This window comes from Balaenoptera borealis, assembly GCF_965194805.1.
Source record: "Balaenoptera borealis genome assembly, chromosome: 12".
Classification (NCBI taxonomy): Eukaryota; Metazoa; Chordata; class Mammalia; order Artiodactyla; family Balaenopteridae; genus Balaenoptera; species Balaenoptera borealis.
Window position 1 is genome coordinate 74,100,959 of NC_138869.1, and position 22,116 is coordinate 74,123,074.

At 38.8% G+C, this 22,116-nt stretch overlaps 1 protein-coding gene across 1 annotated transcript in view; it reads right to left on the reverse strand.

The window, feature by feature from the left end:
- Positions 1-22,116, reverse strand: part of KIF6 (kinesin family member 6) — a 403,702-nt gene that overhangs the window by 202,591 nt on the left and 178,995 nt on the right. Inside the window, exons 11-13 of the mRNA XM_082347818.1 lie at positions 6,373-6,478; positions 5,396-5,534; positions 510-725 (exon numbers count right to left, since the gene is read on the reverse strand). Coding sequence (XP_082203944.1) covers positions 510-725; positions 5,396-5,534; positions 6,373-6,478 — 461 coding nt within the window. The remainder of the gene's footprint in view (positions 1-509; positions 726-5,395; positions 5,535-6,372; positions 6,479-22,116) is intronic.

Below are 22,116 nucleotides of genomic sequence, written 5' to 3' on the forward strand. Positions count from 1 at the left end.
TTTCCCTCCTCTCTTGGAGGAACGTTTCTGTTCCTTTCTCTAGAGTTAACTTTTCTGCTGTTGTCCTGGACCCTCTATTTCAGCCTCTGTGACAGTCCACACTTTGTGTTTTCAGTTCAGTCATCAACTTTAGAAACTGGCATTTAAGAGATTTGATAGTTATAAAAAATTAATTCTAACAAGTATATTGTGAGAGCCTTTGTCCTTGTACATTTAAAACTAAAGGATGCTACATTGCATTCCATTATGGAGAATGAATATTTTTTTTAGGATGGATATACTTTACTTGGGGTTTTGTGTTATCGTTGCTGCAGCTGCTTCTACTACAACTTCAAAACTTCAAGAAATGTTAGTCATATTAAAAATGATGAGATTTACGATGATGAATATAATAATAAAATTATAATCATTTACATGTTTGTTTACTTTTTATATGGATATATTATTTGACAGCCTATGTTTTCTATTTACAGTTATATAGTTTATGTATATAAATAAATATAACTGACCTGTTTTTCCGTGGAGCAAACTGGATCTGTACTGAGAAGTGCTGGAGTCTGGGGCCTGAGTGGGAGCTGAGGGTGGCAACATCCTCGGACCTTCCGGGTTCCCAGGTGGGAAGGGGGAGCTCTGGGAGCGTCTCAGTTCACTTCTGTCCATGCTGGAGAAGTGGAGGGCATCCTGAGCTTTCTTCTTTTCCTTCTTTAACATATTTACCAAAATATCTACAACTTGACTTAAGGATTTAGTAACTCATGCTAGATTATAATGATCAAAACACTCATTTTCAAATGAGATTAATATTCCCAATAATATTTGCTATTTGTCATGCAGTAAAGATGAACTAAAGAAAGACTTCACCTTCCTGAGGTCCTTGATACAGTGATGGATCATTTTAGGAGGGTGCCGGGCTTTCAATACCGCACCATTACCATTATATGAAAAATTAGCAAACCCAAAGGTCTTTAAAATCTTCTGAGTTTAAACTAATTCGGACTTAAAACTTTTATGAAAGGGTTTATAAAAAGGAAAATGAACACCAGGTAGTAGTAGACAGTGGAGCTACATCTCCACCTGTGAGTAAATAGGACTTTAATGCAGGAAGCTGCTCTGGAGGCAGCAGGATGGGGAGGGAGGGAGGACGCCAGAGCCCCCCCCCCCCCCCGCCAGCTGGCAGGTCAGCCGAGTCAGTTCTGGTGGCCAGAGCACCCCCATGTCCAGCACATGCTTCTTTCGTGTACATTCGAATGGGGCTTCAAGTCACTTTCTTAAAAAGTCTCTAATGTTTGGTCCCTCTAATTTCACCGAAAAGAGGTGAATTATTGGTAAAGATATATCATTTTTTTTTTTTTTAATATTTTATTTATTTATTTATTTATTTATGGCTGTGTTGGGTCTTCGTTTCTGTGTGAGGGCTTTCTCCAGTTGCGGCAAGTGGGGGCCATTCTTCATCGCGGTGCGCGGGCCTCTCACTATCGCGGCCTCTCTTGTTGCGGAGCACAGGCTCCAGACGCGCAGGCTCAGTAGTTGTGGCTCATGGGCTTAGTTGCTCCGCGGCATGTGGGATCTTCCCAGACCAGGGCTCGAACCCGTGTCCCCTGCATTGGCAGGCGGATTCTCAACCACTGCGCCACGAGGGAAGCCCAAGATATATCATTTTAAAATGCCAATTTTGTGGGCCATTTAGATCTATTAGGAGCACTGATGCTGAGTGATAAAATCACTCCTTTCTACCCTACTTCACTGTTCTTTCAGGTTCAAGATGTCGAGAACTCTAAGGGGTTCTGCCATCACGAAGAGAAAAGACGATACTCCCTCTTGAGAATCTCAGAACTCTACCTGCATGTGCAGTGAGATGAATTCAAGGCTTTCTCCAGCCCTAGAGATGGCTTCATTAAAACAGGAGTCTGAGGAAACACGAAGGTGGCGTGGGAGGGAAGACTGCTAAGTAGAAAGGAGTGGGGGGGGGGGGGCATCCAGGTACACTCGTTCTTGCGCAGGTAACATGGAATGCACTTGACTTCCATCCTCCGCCCCAGCTTTGACCTCAGCTTTTTGGTGATGTCTGGAAGCACAATCAGTTTTTCTCTCGCATGCCCTGACATGGCCTCCATTCTTCGCCTCAAAAAAGCTTGTATTTACCAAAGGTGTTCACAACTTCTGTGGTGTCTAGGCATTGGCTCTGCCCAGCTCCCCTACTCCGCTGTGTGGGGATGATTAGCAAGACCATCAAACACTTTCACTGTTTTGTGCACGGCCATGGCAACGTCCTTTCCTTCACTCAGTCAACGATACTCATTGGAGCTTATACCATGTGCTGGGCAGTACAGTATTCTAGGCTCAGAGATAGAAAGAGGAAAAGGCAGACTGGTTTCTTGCTCTCATGAAGCAGATGTCCTACTGGAGAAAGACAGATCTCTCTCTCTCTCTCTCTCTCTCTCTCTCTCTCTCTTTCTCTCTCTCTCTCTCTCACACACACACACACACACACACATACACGACATTAGAGGGTAAAAGTGCCAGAATGCTTATTTTTAAAAAGTCAAGAGTGACTGAGTGGCCGCTCTCCACTGCGTGCTCAAGAAAGGTTCAAGCCTCAAGACAGGCTTTTTTTAAAGTGGCATTTAAGCTGAGATCTGAATGACAACAAGAACCAGACAGAGGGAGGGCATCTAAGCAGAGGAAGTGGCGAGTGCCGAAACCCTAAGGAGAAATGAGCTGGGCGGTGGTTCCCAAGCAGGGGCTATTTCACCACCCACGGGACACTTGGCCACGCCTAGAGATATTTTGGGTTGTCCTTCTGGAGTGGGGGGGTCGGTGCTACTACTCGTGTCCAGTGGGTAGAAGCCAGAGATGCCGCTCAACACCCTCCACTGCCCAGGACAGCCCCAGTGGCAGCAGTGTTGAGGCCGAGAAACCGGGTGTTAGAAGAATGACAGAAAGGCCAATGTTGACCGCAGCCTAACACGTACGGGGTGGGGGAGGAAGACACGAAGCCAGGGGCTGGGCAGGGGCAAGACCACGTGTGGCCGCCTAATCCGGAGGAGGAAGAGTGAATGTTGCTCTAAGTATAATGGGCAGTCCCTCTATGGTCTTCATCTGATTTATATTCATAAAGGCCACAGTAGAGATGCAGCTTCTCTGCTGCCTCCCTTCCTCTCACCTTTCCTTTGTCTTGCCCCCCTTCCCACTCCCGTTTCACTTGGGCCTTTGCTCATGCCAAGTGCAGTGCTGGGGACTAAGTGTCACCCTGTTATGTGTTTTGTGAAGGGATGTCTGAACTTTATTCAGACTGATAATGTCACTGAAATGACACCATTTTCCCTCCCTTTCCAAGAACATTCCATGCAGCTCACTGTCATTTTGTTTGCAGTACTATCTTTTCTTGAGCTCAAGTATTATCACGTTTTCTCCTATTCTAAGTTGTATCTTTCTCACTCCTCCTATCAGTGTCCTGGCTTTCTTGGTTCTACCAAAAAAGATATGAAAATATTCTCCAACCTGACTGTGAGATACTATGAAATTTCAGGAGCCTTTCTTGGTCATTAGCCCTTGATAAATGTAAGCTTTGTGACGAGTACATCTTAGATGCTCTTTTTCCTTCTTCTGAGTCTGCCCATTGTCTATGGGGTCCTATCTTCCACGACCTAACACTCTACAGCGCTCAGAGCACTTGCCATAAGGCAGCTTACCGACTTTGCTCAGCACTGCGACGCTGGCGAGAACCAGCTTCACCGGGTAGTTACAGAGATAACGGATGAGGAGCTAGGACTTCAACCTGGGTGTGAACTTTAAGTTCAGTGCTCTTTTCACCATGCCTCCCATACACCCTCACTGCAAATATGAGTCCCAGAAGGCGGGGACCCTGCTGGAGTTGTTCACAGTCAGTAAAGAATCCAGTGCAGCCCCACATGGACAGCGGTACCTGGATTTACCAGTGAAGAATGATGTATGTCTCTCTCTCACTCCCTTTTCAAAATAAACATATATGAACCAGCCTAGACTGTTCCCTCTCTGTCATATCTCATTTCATTCCTCCCATACACACAGACATTCATAAGCCCAGAAGGGGATTAAGGAGTTGGTAGGAGTATTTAGGGGAGATGATCCTAAACTAGGATCAAGGCCAGGAAAAGAAGCAGAGCTCAGACTGGGGCTGGGGCCAGGACTGAGGTCTAGGCTGGGACCATCTCTGGAGATGGATAGGGTAGGAGAGAGGAAAAGGAATGCAAGGGTGACAACATTGTGGGCAGTGCTCAGAGACAAGGGCTTGTGTGGGAGTGTAATGCACAGTCGAATCTACTGTTACTGGCCGGATAATAAAGCAGCTCAAACTCACTTGAATCAGACATACAGGGTCTGCTAATACTCAACTAAAATTAGAGACTGAAGTTAATCAGGCAGAGTGCCTACCTCATATTTGGTTTGGTTTTACCTCTTTATTACTGGATTTCCTTCATGTAGGCTATTTTTAGGAATTTTGCACAATAGCTAAAGCTAAAATGTCTTTTAGTAATTTTTAAGAAAGGAACAAAAATATTTGCTCATAAAGAACTGACTGAAATCATTGCTTGTGCATGTGTAAAGCCTGCAAATGTAATGAAAATGTCAAATCTTTTGCAAGAAGCTTGAAAGATAAAATAAGAAACAATAGTGAAGAAATGCTGGGAAGACCTGAGGTCTAACCACCCAATAGGGGCTTTTTAGCAGTAATCACCTGGTCTGTAAGAGAGGCAGCTCCCGTGGGCTGCTAACCATTTTTAGCACCCATATGTGCTGTCTCCTAGAGCCGTAAGACTTCTATCCCCAACACTCATCTACACATTTGTAAGTGGAACTCAAAGCAATAGATCTGGCTTTTAAACAAAAAGTTACATTTAAATCAATCTCTGCTCTTCATAAGCTAAATACCATTTGTCATTTCTCAGCCATCATTTGAGTTTCACCCACACACCAGCCACAGATTCTGGGCCATGGTGAGGCTGTGGTCAGCCCAGTGTCTGGTCAGCTAGCTAAAGATAACCAGCTAACTTTACTGGCTCAGGATTAAAACAGAAAGAGCACTGCAGAGTAGTCAAAAAATATACTAAAAGAAATTTAATGTTGAGACATGGTGTAAGAAAGCCCATGCTTTTCAATAAACTGAAATATCTCCCATAATAGTAACTATATCTGCCTAAAAACAAAGTAATTTTTTTTTCTTTTATAGCAACTCTGGTTTTTACTAGTTGCTACCACGTGTTTGCCGAAGGGATATTTTACTTCTAAATGGAAAGAAGCAATGTGAGCTGGAATCTGGGTGGGGAGCTGGGTGGTGTGGTTAGCGGAAGACAGCTAAGTGTTCCCCGCTTCAAGCCAGTAGAAGAAGACTTTCTAATCACTTCAGAAAGGATACTGATTTCATTGTCCCTCTGCTGTAGAATATCTCGTAGCTTTTTATATTCTTCCTCTTTTAATGGTTCTTGACTGTTCTGATCTTTGATTTCAGAGGAGGCTATGCTTGTTCCATGGATCTTCTTGTCATTCAATAGTTTCTGAAAGATGAAACAAGAGCTTAGCGTCCATACCTCAACTCCAAATGTCTTTGTTTCTTTGATTCTTTTCGCCTTTACCAATGCCTTGCACAAATCAGGCGTGTGTGTCCTCCTCTGACTCCTTGACTTGCAATGCAGTTGCCTTTGCTCCTCCTGCCTGTCTTCTTTCTGTCCTCCTTCCTCATTCCCCTCCCCCTTATCTTATCTCTGCTTCCCTAAACCAGGGAATTCCTGCTCAAACATTTTCTCCTCTTGAACTCTTTCCCTTTCTCCATAACCCCATACCACTAATTCACACTTTTTAAAAAACTACTTATCATGTATTCTAATTATTCTTTACATATTTGTCTTCTCCATGACTTACTTATTCAACTTTGTCTTCCCTACGCCTGGTCCAGAGCAGACTCACAACAAACGTCTAATATCTTAATGAAGTATGCCAAATTACAAGTCAGGCAGAAGTAGAGGTTAACAATATTGCCATTGTGTCATCATGAAAGGAAAACCTAAGGCTGAAGCTGCTGCAGAAAAATGAAGGACACAATTCTTTTGATATAGCTTCAAAATAAGTAGGTTTTGAACACGGAACTATTCTGTGTAGAAGGTAGAGATTCCTGGCAAAAGCTTTAGAAGCCCATGGTCTGAGCTTACTCACTGGGAAGTAAGATACAACCTCTGAAGAAATTCAGTGATCCTCTCAGCATTGATTCGAAGATCATACTGTTCTAGACATGGGAAGCTAGGTCCTAAACATTTCGAGTTGGTCAACAAGGAAAGTTTTATTACAGTTTGAACACGGCAGACAATGGCTTCTACTAGTGGAAATGTTTAAATTTACCTTTAAATAATGGAAACAGTGATGAATTTTACGCATATCAGCGCCAACCTCTAGTTTACTCTCTGGATCCTGGTCTTCCAAAAAGGATGTTATTCGTTTTTCCAGCCTAAAAATACATAATGTATGAGAATCAACTATGACCTAGAAACTTTAGAAATTCTAATGACATTACTTTGTTGGTTAACATTTGAAGTACGGGATATTGTTCTCACTTCCTTATGAAAATATGGTTATCTGATTTGACTATAAACATCAAGGGGGAAGAAACAAATTGACAAAGTGAAATCTGGAAATGATGAAATTATTTGACTAATTTCCAATGACTTTTCACATGCAGCTTTCAATACAATAATCATTTGATTTCTAAAAAATATGCATTCTAGCCAAGCTGACTTTCTATGCCCCTGTGCCTAGCTGCAACATTGCTACAGAGAGTAGTGAAAAAGTTTTTGTTTTTTTTTAAAAATTAGTTTCATTAAAAATTCATGCTACTCACACTATTTACAATAGCCAGGTCATGGAAGCAACCTAAATGCCCATTGACAGATGAATGGATAAAGAAGATGTGGTACATATATACAATGGAATATTACTCAGCCATAAAAAGGAATGAAATTGGGTCATTTGTAGACGTGGATGGACCTAGAGACTGTCATACAGAGTGAAGTAAGTCAGAAAGAGTAAAACAAATATTGTATATTAATGCATATACGTGGAACCTACAAAAATGGTACAGATGAACCGGTCTGCAGGGCAGAAATAGAGACACAGATGTAGAGAACAAACGTATGGACACCAAGGGGGGAAAGAGGCGGGGGGGGGTGGTGGTGTGATGAATTGGGAGATTGGGATTGACATATATACACTAATATGTATAAAATAGATGACTAATAAGAACTTGCTGTATAAAAAATAAATAAAATAAAATTCAAAAAAAAAAATTCATGCTACTCAGCCTGAGCTGGGACCTCAGTGATGCTCCAAACCCTTTTAATCATTCCTGGTTGACATACAGTATTCACAGTGGCTCTTCCAAATCCTTCCACAGCCTCAGGCCCGCCACTACTCTTTCACTCTCCATCAATAATGCAGCTTCTCACTAGACCGAGAAAGTCAAAGCTGTTCAAGGGGGCTCCTTCGGCTTCCTTTTCCTGCACCTCTCAGAGTCTCTGTCTTACTACTCAGGTCCTCTTCTTTCTTTTAAATATTTTGGATACTATCCTTCCTCCTCCTCATGGCCAACCTCTCCCCTAGGCTCTCTTCAGGCTCCTATCAGGGTTACCTGATTAATTCCCTCCTTATCACCTCTCCATGCTGACTCTTTCCCCTCTGCTTACAATGATTTTCACGTTTTTCCTATTCTAAAACAAAGAAAAATAGAAAACAAACACCTGCCTTTGGAGGGAACATCCACCCCTTCATGAAGTCCTGGTTTAGTTTGTGGCATCACGTGTGCTTATACTGTCTACATGGCATTCCAGGGTCTGCACAGCACCTTGGCTCCTCTATTAGTTTATGAGCACAATGGGGCAATTCTTTTTTTTTTTTTTTTTTTGATTTTTTATTAAAGTATAGTTGATGTACAATATTGTATGTTACAGGTGTACAATATAGCAATTCACAATTTTTAAAGGTTATGCTCCATTTACAGTTATTATAAAATATTGGCTATATTCCCTGTGTTGTACAATATATCCTTGAAGCTTATTTTATACAGAATAGTTTGTACCTCTTAATCCCCTAGCCCTATGTTTCCCATCCCCTCCTCCCTTTCCCCACTGATAACCACTAGTTTGTTCTCTGTATCTGTGAATCTGCTTCCTTTTTGTTATATTCACTGGTTGGTTGTATTTTTTCGATTTCACATATAAGTGGTATCATACAGTATTTGTCTTTTTGTGAGTACATATATATGTGCTAATATGTTTATTCAGGCTATTTTTATCAAGTTATCTAGGAGGAAAGATTTTTTAAATAATTTAGATTAAATAATATATATTTATTTTCCAATAACCCTAAAGAATGGAGAAAAGGTAAAAAAATCTGACTCCCCAAAACTTTGTTATCACTTGTGTGCTTGTTTCGAAGGAGGTGAGGCATTTTGATGGCTGGGATATTCAGTTGTTGTTTTTTATTTTAATTTTTTAACATCTTTATTGGAGTATAATTGCTTTACAATGTTGTGTTAGTTTCTGCTGTATAACAAAGTGAATCAGCTATATGCATACATATATCCCCATATCCCTCCCTCTTGTGTCTCCTTCCCACCCTCCCTATCCCACCCCTCTAGGTGGTCACAAAGCACTGAGCTAATCTCCCTGTGCTATGCAGCTGCTTCCCACTAGTTATCTATTTTACATTTGGTAATGTATATATGTCAATGCTACTCTCTCACTTCGTCCCAGCTTACCCTTCCCCCTCCCGGTGTCCTCAAGTCCATTCTCTACATTTGCGTCTTTATTCCTGTCCTGCCCCTAGGTTCATCAGAACCACTTCTTTTTAGATTCCATATATATGTGTTAGCATACGGTATTTTTCTCTTTCTGACTTACTTCACTCTATATGACAGACTCTAGGTCCATCCACCTCACTACAAATAACTCAATTTCGTTTCTTTTTATGGCTAATATTCCATTGTATATATGTGTCACATCTTCTTTGTCCATTCATCTGTCGATGGACACTTAGGTTGCTTCCATGTCCTGGCTATTGTAAATAGTGCGGCAATGAACATTGTGGTACATGTCTCTCTCACCCTTTTTTTTTTTTACATACAGCGGGTTCTTATTAGTTATCTATTTTATACATATTAGTGCATATATGTCAATCCCAATCTCCCAATTCATCCCACCCCCACCCCCGCTTCCCCCACTTGGTGTCCATACGTTTGTTCTCTACATCTGTGTCTCTATTTCTGCCTTGCAAACCAGTTCATCTATACCATTTTCCTAGATTCCACATATATGCGTTAATATACAATATTTGTTTTTCTCTTTCTAACTTACTTCACTCTGTATGACAGTCTCTAGGTCCATCCATGTCTCTACAAATGACCCAATTTCATTCCTTTTTATGGCTGAGTAATATTCCATTATATATATGTCCCACATCTTCTTTATCCATTCATTTGTCGATGGGCACTTAGGTTGCTTCCATGACCTGGCTATTGTAAATAGTGCTGCAATGAACATTGTGGTACATGACTGTTTTTGAATTATGCTTTTCTCAGGGTATATACCCAGTAGTGGTATTGCTGAATCGTACAGTAGTTCTATTTTTAGTTTTTAAGGAACCTCCATACTGTTCTCTATAGTGGCTGTATCAATTTACATTCCCACCAACAGTGCAAGAGAGTTCCCTTTTCTCCACACCCTCCTCAGCATTTATTGTTTGTAGATTTTTGATGATGGCCATTCTGACTGGTGTGAGGTGATACCTCATTGTGGTTTTGATTTGCATTTCACTAATGATTAGTGATGTTGAGCATCCTTTCATGTGTTTGTTGGCAATCTGTATATCTTCTTTGGAGAAATGTCTATTTAGGTCTTCTGCCCATTTTTGGATTGGTATGGAAACACAAAAGACCCTGAATAGCCAAAGCAACCTTGAAAAAGAAAAACGGAGCTGGAGGAATCAGGCTTCTGGACTTCAGACTATACTACAAAGCTACAGTAATCAAGACAGTATGGTACTGGCACAAAAAGAGAAATATAGATCAATGGAACAGGATAAAAAGCGCAGAGATAAACCCACGCGCATAAGGTCACCTTATCTTTGACAAAGGAGGCAAGAATATACAATGGAGAAAGACAGCCTCTTCAGTAAGTGGTGCTGGGAAAACTGGACAGCTACATGTAAAAGAATGAAATTAGAACACTCAATACCATACACAAAAATAAACTCAAAATGGATTAAAGACCTAAATGTAAAGCCAGACACTATAAAACTCTTAGAGGAAAACATAGGCAGAACACTCTATGACATACATCACAGCAAGATCCTTTTTGATCCACCTCCTAGAGTAATGGAAATAAAAACAAAAATAAACAAATAGGACCTAATGAAACTTCAAAACTTTTGCACAGCAAAGGAAACCATAAGCAAGATGAAAAGACAACTCTCAGAATGGGAGAAAGTATTTGCAAATGAAGCAACTGACAAAGGATTAATCTCCAAAATATACAAGCAGCTCACGCAGGTCAATATCATGGGGCAATTCTTAACTCTTATTCTGCCGTGTGTTCCCTCTCCCCTACCCTGTATCTAGAGCATCAATATAGAATCAATGGAAATGATCCCCTCTATGTTGGGATAAGACTCTTGATAAGGAAGGTGTAAGAATGGCAATCAGTATCTATTATGCTAACTATCATCATACAGCAGAAATCTATCTTCCTCACATTGTTTTGAAAATATCTGCACACCTTCAGCATCAGTTTAAATGGTACACATTTTCTTTTCACTATTACTATCAGCCCACTCAAATAAGATGTAATGATTTCCTTCAGATAGCAGCTTTAGATTTAATTCTTATCTCGTCCTACAATCTGTGACACGTGACAACTGATGCTTCCAAGTATGAGACAATTTGTATTGTAATTTTTAAGGAGCTTCTTCAGGTGGAGGGATATTTATTTGCATTATTTGCAATGTTTCCTTCTAAAATAGGGCTTCAAACCATCAGACACACAGAGAGATTAGTTTCTGATACAAAAATTTTTTAAGTTTTTTTAAAACATTTTTTTAAAAATGTGAAGTATTATAAAAATAGATGTTTATGAAAAGAATTCCAAACAACACAGATGTGAATAAATTAAAAAGTAAACACTCCCCTCCCCACCTCCATTCTCATCTTCTTTATTCTCAATACCTTGGATAATCCACTGTTAACAGTTGAAATATGTTCCTCTAACTCTTAACGAAGCAGATACTTTTATTCTTATGTACATTTGTAGATTTTGTTTGTTTATACAAAAATGAGATCACACTTTGAATAGAGTTCTGTATCATTATTTTTCTAAACAATTTACCACAAATAATATTCCACGCCAGTACATATATAATAGAACATTTCAATTTTAAAAATATATATATATTTATTTATTTAATTTATTTATTTTCCTTATTTCTTGACTGCATCGGGTCTTAGTTGTGGCACATGGGATCTTCGTTGCACCAAGAGGGATCTTTTTGTTACAGTGCGTGGTCTCTTTGTTGCGGCTCTTGGGCTTCTCTCTAGTTGTGGTGTGCAGGTGTTCTCTCTCTGGTTGTGGAGCTAGGGCTCCAGAGTGCATGGGCTCTGCAGTTTGTGGCATGCAGGCTCTCTCGTTGAGGCGCATGAGCTCAATAGCTGTGGCACACGGACTTAGTTGCCCTGCGGCATGTGGGATCTTAGTTCCCCAATCAGGGATCGAACCGGCATCCCCTGCATTGGAAGGAGGTGGGTTCTCTACCACTGGACCACCAGGGAAGTCCCAGAACTATTTTATTTTTAATGGCTATATAATATTCCACAGTATGGGTGTCCTGAGCCTCTCATGATGGACATTGAGGCAACATATTCATAGTTGCTACTTTCCTCTGTCACCCATGAGGAAGCCTGGATGTACAGTTGCCAATTAATGAAGCTTCAAAAAATAGTAATGTGTATCTATTTGTATTTTCCCTGAATACTTAGCAAAAATTCTGGAACTTTGAAAATTACCATTAGTTCTAGGATATACCCATTCTCTGGAGTAAAAGCATTTTTTGGTTTCCAGTGTCCCTAACATTTCAAACAGCCAATACTAGGTTAGAAGCAATGGTTAATTAATTCTTCCGTCTTGCTTTTTCTTTAGAAAATAATTTCTCCTGTATAGTTTGATTATAAAGCAAATATTTTAGGAAAGGTCCCATGAAGCAGGGCTGAAGTGGACTCCTAGTTCACAAGAAAGCATTGTAAGACACAGGCCTGCTGATTAGCTGAGTGACCACTCACAGATCACTCAATCTCCCTGGACTTTGGCTGTTCCATCAAGACTCTTGTCCTGCACAATAATAGTATTGGATACAAGGAGGACCAGGGACGTAATCCAAAGAAATGGTGAAGAAGTTCTGCCTAAATGAAAGAACTGGATTGCTTTACCCATTCTGAGACTCGACTAGTCTGATATAAAACTAAGAATGAAAATCAGGTCTTTTGACGTGCAATTTTTTTCTCAGTGCTCGAGACAACATAGCCTCTTTAGATAAGAGAAAAATGCCTGGTCTTTCTTTCATACATTAAATGATTTATTGTTGAATTAATTTTCTTATCAACCAAGGAGTTGGTCTAATAATTAAAGTACAGAAAAATGCCTAATTCAGATGTTTCCGATGTACTCCTCTCATAGTTAAGAGTGAACAATTGACCCCAAATTCCCTGCATTTTCCTATCTCCCAAAATAGTTCCCAAGTTCATACCTAGTCACTGCTCCCACTGAGGGGTCTCCCAGCTGCCAGAACCCTGCTGGCCAGTGAAGAACTGTTTGCAGAAAAGGGTCTCCAAGGAGGTCAAGTGAGTACGATAAAGTCTGTTCTTTATGAGAAGCCCAAGTAAACAAGAAACTTTACTTATTCTCTAGTTTCGCCAGGAGAAAAGAAGTAAAAGAATCCTACTGAAGAAGTAAAAATAAACGTATGCCATTCAGTTCTAGTTCATATGGACAAGAAAGATGGTAGATAATCTACATGTGTCTGAACACATAACTTGGCTGGTAGGTGTTTGGTGACTATAGCTATTTCCACCAAATTGACTGCTGATGAGCTAGCTCTGACAGCCTGTAGCCTAGTTCAGCAATTCCACTGAACTATAAATTTTGATATCTGACCACACCATAAGAATTGACCATAATTCCTAACATGTGCCTTCCCGCCTCAAGACCACCGTACTCCTCCCTTTTTGCTCCCAATATTTCTTGCCAAAGAAATGAAATTTTGTCTGTAGCCATATTTTTGTAGAAATTTAGGCTTAGTAGTGTGAATAAAAAGGGAAAGCAAGTTAATTGTTGTTAACAATAGCTAATATAACTTGGGTAAGCACTAAATGCTAGCTACTAGTCTGTACCCCTTGAATACATCATTTCCTTAATTTGCACAACAACTAGATGAGCTAAGTACTATTATTGTCCTTATATCATAGGCGAAGGAACTGAAGTACAGAGAGGTTATATATCTTGCCCAAGGTCATACAGCTAGCAAACAGCAGAGCTGGGATTCAAACTTGGGGAGGCTGACTTCAGAGTCCAAGGTTTAAGCACTATGCTTACCATACTGTAGCAAAGTTACTAAATTTGTTTGAACATCATGCTGGGCAATGCATTTCTAAAAGGGAATGCCATACCTTCTAGAATTCTTTGAGGAGGTAAATAGTTGAATAGACAAGAGGGAAATAACTGAGTAGCAGTTGCTTGGATCTTAATAAGGTCACTGACCAGCATGATTTATAACAGCAAAAGAAGTAGGAAAAGAATCAGAATGTCCCACATTAGGAAATTAAATAAATTATGGCCTAGTTATGTACATAGTTAAGCAACTGTTTAAAATGGTGGTGAAGAGGTATACTTACTGACATTAAAATATTCATGATATATTATGATGGTTTAATAATGAATCCCTTTACAAGGATTCTGCAAGTACCCTGCAACACACCCAAAAAGACAGAAGACAAGAGACAAGAAAGGAAGGAAGGAAGGAAGGAAAGAAGGAAGGAAGGAAAATCCTGAGATTTTTGCCCAGTTGCCTTCGGCTCAAGAACATTTATTATCTCCTTGTGAGAATAGAGACTAGTGATCCAAGCTAAACTTGCTCTTCTGCAATATTTTTATGACTATGTTACATTCAACTGTTTATTAAATGAATTTCATTGTTTATACACTGAGCATGATTATGACGGTCTCACTATTCTAAAATAATTTTTGTTTGTAAAAAAAAAATTATTAACATGTTCCTGTCAGCATTAGCATCTCAAAATGGGCTAGAAACCATATCTCTATATCACTGGTTGTGGCAAAGCTGGGAGAAAAGAGGAACGGGCATTAGTAAGAGGAGCATACCTAAACTGGGGTATGGAAACCCTGGCTGGTTCTAAACCCCCGGGACAGCTATGAGAGGTGAGCCCCAGGGAGTAACTGGGGGACAAGGGTAGCAGAAGTGTCCTACAACACAATATTCCAGGGAATTTATGAAAAACAGTGTTAGGGAGTGCAAAACACCAGGACCTTGTCCTCTGATATTGAGCTGGAAAGAGTGAGGTGGATAAAAGATACCCCACTTTGTGGGTCAGGGCTGTTTGGTGGTAGGATCATAGAAATCCCTGGTATCCCTGCACTGATGGTTCATCTGGCTTCTCACTGGTTCTGAGAGAGGAATAGGCAGTTCATTCTAAAGGGCTAGAAAGGAGTGCTGATTGAAAAACTTAACTGGTACTAATTATACCAACAAGTATCAAAATCTGCCCGACCTCTACCAGTCATTTTGCCACTAAGCATGGCACCAGCAAGGATAGGCTGTCTCCGACAGGGTTAAGCAATGGGGTTGCTGACAAACTAGAGTTACATATCAACATAAGCAAAGATCTTTTTTAAAAAGCTGGAAAACAATGATAAAGATAGAAGGAAACCTGATAACTCTTAACTTCTAGGAATATAACTAAATAGGAAGAATGAGAGAATAGTTACACAATTAAAAATATTCATCACTGTAGGTAAAGAAGGTGGTTGAACAATTAGGTTGAATGATCTCAACTGTCAACTAATTCATCAGCCTCTGTGGGTCACAGATTTCTCATCTGTAAAATGTGCTAAATAATATCATCTCTAAACTTTTTAAGCGCTATGAAATAAGGTAATACAAGGATCAAAGAGAAGGTATTTATTGTCTGGCCTATTAATGCCTTGCTGTTCTTAGTGTGAAAAATAATAGGCCAACCTCAGATGCATCACCTGGGAGCCTTGCAGAAATGTAGAATCGCAGGCCCCATCCTAGACCTGCTGAATCTGCACTTAAACAACATTCCCGGGTGATTCGTGTATGCACTAATGTTTAAGAAGCATTACAACAAGGCAACCTGTTGTTGAACTTTGAGTCACGAATATATACACATTTTTTGGCCCTGGAAACCAAACAAAGAAGTAACTTGAAACGTTAAATGAACGAGTAACAACATCCCTTGATGGTCGACTATGTCCTGGCTACTGTGCTAGCGACCTTACGTGTTTTCTTATTTAAGTGGGAAAAGAATTAAACAGAATATTATAGTCTGGTTCTCTTTATAACTGCCTTTCCCTAGTTATTTTATTATTACTTTTATTGAACATCCATTACATGTCAGGCACTCTCACATGTATTCTGTTATTTATCTGTACCATAAACCTAAAAATTATTTTCCCTCTTTCACAGATGAGGACAGGAACACTCATAGAAATTAAGTAACTTGCATACTGTTACAAGTTAGGAAACTGAAACACTGGGATTTAAAAATTGGTCTTTTGAATCAGGAACACTCACTCTTTCCACACATATCACAAAGCCTCTCTATCAAGTCAGAAAAATGTCCTCCATTTGCCATAATCCCTAATACACTAAATTTGTGTTTTCAATTCAGAACTTTCCTACAGACTTTTAAAAAATAAGTAAAGATGCAAACAACAAGGGCAATGAGATCATCAAATAAACGTTGTGTCTTGCATTTCAAAGAAAATAATGTTTAACAAGATGCAACAATGGGGGCTCTTGAGACCCAATGGTGGGGGTTGAAGGAAAGCCTTATTTTGACTCTGCTAACATGACAAGCATCTTTTATGGGGTATGGCCCTTTAAAACATACAGTGTTGGAAAAGCACATAATTTATAAAAGGAAAGTTCAGATAAGAGCAATAAATTCACAATTTATGGTTAACTACAATCCACAGGACATGAAAAACTGAAGGCTGAGATTGTGCCAACAGGACTACAACCAAAGGAAACTATACAAATATTTTTCAGGGTCATTAGTTTCACGTTTGTTTTTTGTTCGATTCTGCTGAAAGAACTATTCCCAATTGGCTTAAAGGTGGTTATTTCAAGATTTTTTTTTTCTTTTAGAATTCTCTGGTCTATGACAAGTATTATATACATTTATATGATCCCCAAGCCCTAACCAGTAAGTGAAAGACATGGACCCTCATGTGCAAGGAACTGAGTTCACTGTCAGCCACTTTGTTGGAATGAGCTCTTTTTAATAGCAGTAGGGGCCAGAAAGTTCCTGGTTTGGGTGATACAGAGGAAATTCCTATGCAGAGTTTACTGTCAAGATTTCTCTTAGTAACACATATTCCCTTTACCTCCACCAAGCAGTTATATGGCACCTCAAAGGCAGAGCTACACAATTGCTTGATACTTTCAGTGTTTTGAAAAAGCAAACACAAAACAACCAAATTAAAATCCAGACTGGTTTGCCTCTTTAACAGTGAAGATATAGCCTATTTATAGGAAAATACATTCCTGGTCATGTACTTCAGTTTATGGAATTTAAAAACACTATTTTAAAATAATTTTTAATTAAAATAAAATAACTTTAAAGACACTAAAAAAAACTTCATAAAATGCAATGATGAAGTCTTTTGAAAAGTTATAAAAATTGATTTTGTCAATTCATATTTTCATGTATTCAATTTATTAAAGGCATATATATATATATATATCTTGATATGACCAAACGTTTTAACTTCAGTAGACATAGAAAGGTTCAGTGGTTTAGAACAAAGGTAAATAAGAGATTAAAATAATATAAAGTAATCAATCCCTAGCTATTAATAACTGCCTCTTTAAATTCCAAATGTAGTTTTTTTAAATTTTTAATTTAATTTTATTTATTTTTTTATACAGCAGGTTCTTATTAGTCATCAATTTTATACACATCGGGGTATACATGTCAATCCCAATCGCCCAACTCATCACACCACCATCCCCAGCCCCCCGTGGCCTTCCCCCCTTGGTGTTCATATGTTTGTTCTCTACATTTGTGTCTGAACTTCTGCCTTGCAAACCGGTTCATCTGTACCATTTTTCTAGGTTCCACATACATGCGTTAATATACGATATTTGTTTTTCTCTTTCTGACTTACTTCACTCTGTATGGCAGTCTCTAGATCCATCCACATCTCAACAAATGACTCAATTTCGTTCCTTTTTATGGCTAAGTAATATTCCACTGTATATATGTACCACATCTTCTTTATCTATTCATCTGTCCATGGGCATTTAGGTTGCTTCCATGACCTGGCTATTGTAAATAGTCCTGCAATGAACACTGGGGTGCATGTGTTTTTTTGAATTATGGTTTTCTCTGGGTATATGCCCAGTAGTGGGATTGCTGGATCATATGGTAATTCTATTTTTAGTTTTTTAAGGAAACTCCATACTGTTCTCCATAATGGCTGTATCAATTTACATTCTCACCAACAGTGCAAGAGGGCTCCCTTTTCTCCACACCCTCTCCAGCATTTGTTGTTGTAGATTTTCTGATGATGCCCATTCTACCTGGTGTGAGGTGATACCTCATTGTAGTTTTGATTTGCATTTCTCTAATAATTAGTGATGTTGAGAAGTTTTTCATGTGCTTCTTGGCCATCTGTGTGTCTTCTTTGGAGAAATGTCTATTTAGGTCTTCTGCCCATTTTTGGATTGGGTTGTTTGTTTCTTCAATATTGAGAAGCATGAGCTGTTTATATATTTTGGAGATTAATCCTTTGTCCCTTGCTCATTTGCAAATATTTTCTCCCATTCTGAGGGTTGTCTTTTCGTCTTGTTTATGGTTTCCTTTGCTGTGCAAAAGCTTTTAAGTTTCATTAGGTCCCATCTGTTTATTTTTGTTTTTATTTCCATTACTCTAGGAGGTGGATCGAAAAAGATCTTGCTGTGATTTATGTCAAAGAGTGTTCTTCCTATGTTTTCCTCTAAGAGTTTTACAGTGTGCGGTTTTACATTTAGGTCTGGAATCCATTTTGGGTTTATTTTTCTGTATGGTGTTAGGGAGTGTTCTAATTTCATTCTTTTACATGTAGCTGTCCAGTTTTCCCAGCACCACTTATTGAAGAGACTGTCTTTTCTCCATTGTATATCTTTGCCTCCTTTGTCATAGATTAGTTGACCATAGGTGTGTGGGTTTATCTCTGGGCTTTCTATCTTGTTCCATTGATCTGTATTTCTGTTTTTGTGCCAGTACCATATTGTCTTGATTACTGTAGCTTTGTAGTATAGTCTGAAGTCAGGGAGTCTGATTCCTCCCACTCCGTTTTTTTCCCTCAAGACTGCTGTGGCTATTTGGGGTCTTTTGTGTCTCCATACAAACTTTAAGATTTTTTGTTCTAGTTCTCTAAAAAATGCCATTGGTAATTTGTTAGGGATTGCATTGAATCTGTAGATTGCTTTGGGTAGTATAGTCATTTTCACAATATTGATTCTTCCAATCCAAGAACATGGTATATCTCTCCATCTGTTGGTATCATCTTTAATTTCTTTCATCAGTGTCTTACAGTTTTCTGCATACAGCTCTTTTGTCTCCTTAGGTAGGTTTATTCCTAGGTATTTTATTCTTTTTGTTGCAATGGTAAATGGAAGTGTTTCCTTAATTTCTCCTTCATATTTTTCATCATTAGTGTATAAGAATGCAAGAGATTTCTGTGCATTAATTTTGTATCCTGCAACTTTAGCCAATTTCATTGATTAGCTCTAGTAGTTTTCTGGTGGCATCTTTAGGATTCTCTATGTATAGTATCATGTCATCTGCAAACACTGACAGTTTTACTTCTTCTTTTCCAATTTGGATTACTTATATTTCTTTTTCTTCTCTGATTGTGTGGCTAGGACTTCCAAAACGATGTTGAATAATAGTGGTGAGAGTGGACATCCTTGTCCTGTACCTGATCTTAGAGGAAATGCTTTCAGTTTTTCACCATTGAGAATGATGTTTGCTGTGGGTTTGTCATATATGGCCTTTATTATGTTGACGTAGGTTCCCTCTATGCCCACTTTCTGGAGAGTTTTTATCATAAATGGGTGTTGAATTTTGTCAAAAGCTTTTTCTGCATCTATTGAGATGATCATATGATTTTTATTCTTCAATTTGTTAATATGGTGTATCACACTGATTTGCCTATATTGAAGAATCCTTGCATCTCTGGGATAAATCCCACTCGATCATGGTGTATGATCCTTGTAATGTGTTGTTGGATTCTGTTTGCTAGTATTATGTGGAGGATTTTTGCATCTATATTCATCAGTGATATTGGTCTGTAATTTTCTTTTTTTGTAGCATCTTTGTCTGGTTTTGGTATCAGGGTGATGGTGGCCTCATAGAATGAGTTTGGGAATGTTCCTTCCTCTGCAATTTTTTGGAAGAGTTTGAGAAGGATGGGTGTTAGCTCTTCTCTAAATGTTTGACAGAATTCACCTGTGAAGCCATCTGGTCCTGGACTTTTGTCTGTTGGAGGATTTTTAATCACAGTTTCAATTTCAGTGCTTGTGATTGGTCTGTTCATATTTTCTATTTCTTCCTGGTTCAGTCTTGGAAGGTTATACCTTTCTAAGAATTTGTCCATTTCTTCCAGGTTGTCCATTTTATTAGGCATAGAGTTGCTTGTAGTAGTCTCTTAGGATGCTTTGTATTTCTGCCATGTCTGTTGTAAGTTCTCCTTTTTCATTTCTAATTTTATTGATTTGAGTCCTCTCCCTCTTTTTCTTGATGAGTCTGGCTAATGGTTTATCAATTTTGTTTATCTTCTCAAGGAACCAGCTTTTAGTTCTATTGATCTTTGCTGTTGTTTTCTTTGTTTCTATTTCATTTATTTCTGCTCTGATCTTTATGATTTCTTTCCTTCTGCTAAGTTTGGGTTTTGTTTGTTCTTCTTTCTCTAGTTCCTTTAGGTGTAACGTTAGATTGTTTCTTCGAGATTTTTCTTGTTTCTTGAGGTAGGCTTGTATAGCTATACACTTCCCTCTTAGAACTGCTTTTGCTGCATCCCATAGGTTTTGGATCATCGTGTTTTCATTGTCATTTGTCTCTAGGTATTTTTGATTTCCTCTTTGATTTCTTCAGTGATCTCTTGTTTATTTAGTAATGTATTGTTTAGCCTCCATGTCTCTGTGTTTTTTACGTTTTTCCCCTGTAATTCATTTCTAATCTCATAGCGTTGAGGTCAGAAAAGATGCTTGATATGATTTCAATTTCCTTAAATTTAAGGAGGCTTGATTTGTGACCCAAGATGTGATCTATCCTGGAGAATGTTCCGTGTGCACTTGAGAAGAAAGTGTGATCTGTTGTTTTTGGATGGAATGTCCTATAAATATCAATTAAATCTAGCTGGTCTATTATGTCATTTAAAGCTTCTGTTTCCTTATTTATTTTCATTTTGGATGATCTGTCCATTGGGGTAAGTGAGGTGTTAATGTCCCCCACTATTTTTGTGTTACTGTCGAATTCCTGTTTTATAGCTGTTAGCAGTTGCCTTATGTATTGAGGTGTTCCTATGTTGGGTGCATATATATTTATAATTGTTATATCTTCTTCTTGGATTGATCCCTTGACCATTATGTAGTGTCCTTCCTTGTCTCTTGTAACATTCTTCATTTTAAAGTCTATTTTATCTGATATGAGTATAGCTACCCCAGCTTTCTTTTGATTTCCATTTGCATGGAATATCTTTTTCCATCCCCTCACTTTCAGTCTGTATGTGTCCCTAGGTCTGAAGTGGGTCTCTTGTAGATAGCATATATATGGGTCTTGTTTTTGTATCCATTCAGCAAGCCTGTGTCTTTTGGTTGGAGCATTTAATTCATTCACGTTTAAGGTAATTATCGATATGTATGTTCCTCTTACCATTTTCTTAATTGTTTTGGGTTTGTTTTTGTAGGTCCTTTTCTTCTCTTGTGTTTCCCACTTAGAGAAGTTCCTTCAGCATTTGTTGTAGAGCTGGTTTGGTGGTGCTGAATTCCCTTAGCTTTTGCTTGTCTGTAAAGCTTTTGATTTCTCCATCAAATCTAAATGAGATCCTTGCCGGGTAGAGTAATCTTGGTTGTAGGTTCTTCCCTTTCATCACTTTAAGTATATCACGCCACTCCCTTCTGGCTTGTAGAGTTTCTGTTGAGAAATCAGCTGTTAACCTTATGGGAGTTCCCTTGTATGTTATTTGTCGTTTTTCCCTTGCTGCTTTCAATAATTTTTCTTTGTCTTTAATTTTTGCCACTTTGATTACTATGTGTCTCGGCGTGTTTCTCCTTGGGTTTATCCTGTATGGGACTTTCTGCACTTCCTGGACTTGGGTGGCTATTTCCTTTCCCATGTTAGGGAATTTTTCGACTATAATCTCTTCAAATATTTCCTAGGGTCCTTTCTCTCTCTTTTCTCCTTCTGGGACCCCTATAATGCGAATGTTGTTGCGTTTAATGTTGTCTCAGAGGTCTCTTAGGCTGTCTTCATTTCTTTTCATTCTTTTTTCTTTATTCTGTTCCGCAGCAGTGAATTCCACCATTATGTCTTCCAGGTCACTTACCCATTCTTCTGCCTCAGTTATTCTGCTATTGATTCGTTCTAGTGTAGTTTTCATTTCAGTTATTGTATTGTTCATCTCTGTTTGTTTGTTCTTTAATTCTTCTAGGTCTCTGTTAAACATTTCTTGCATCTTCTTGATCTTTGCCTCCATTCTTTTTCCAAGGACCTGGATCATCTTCACTATCATTGTTCTGAAA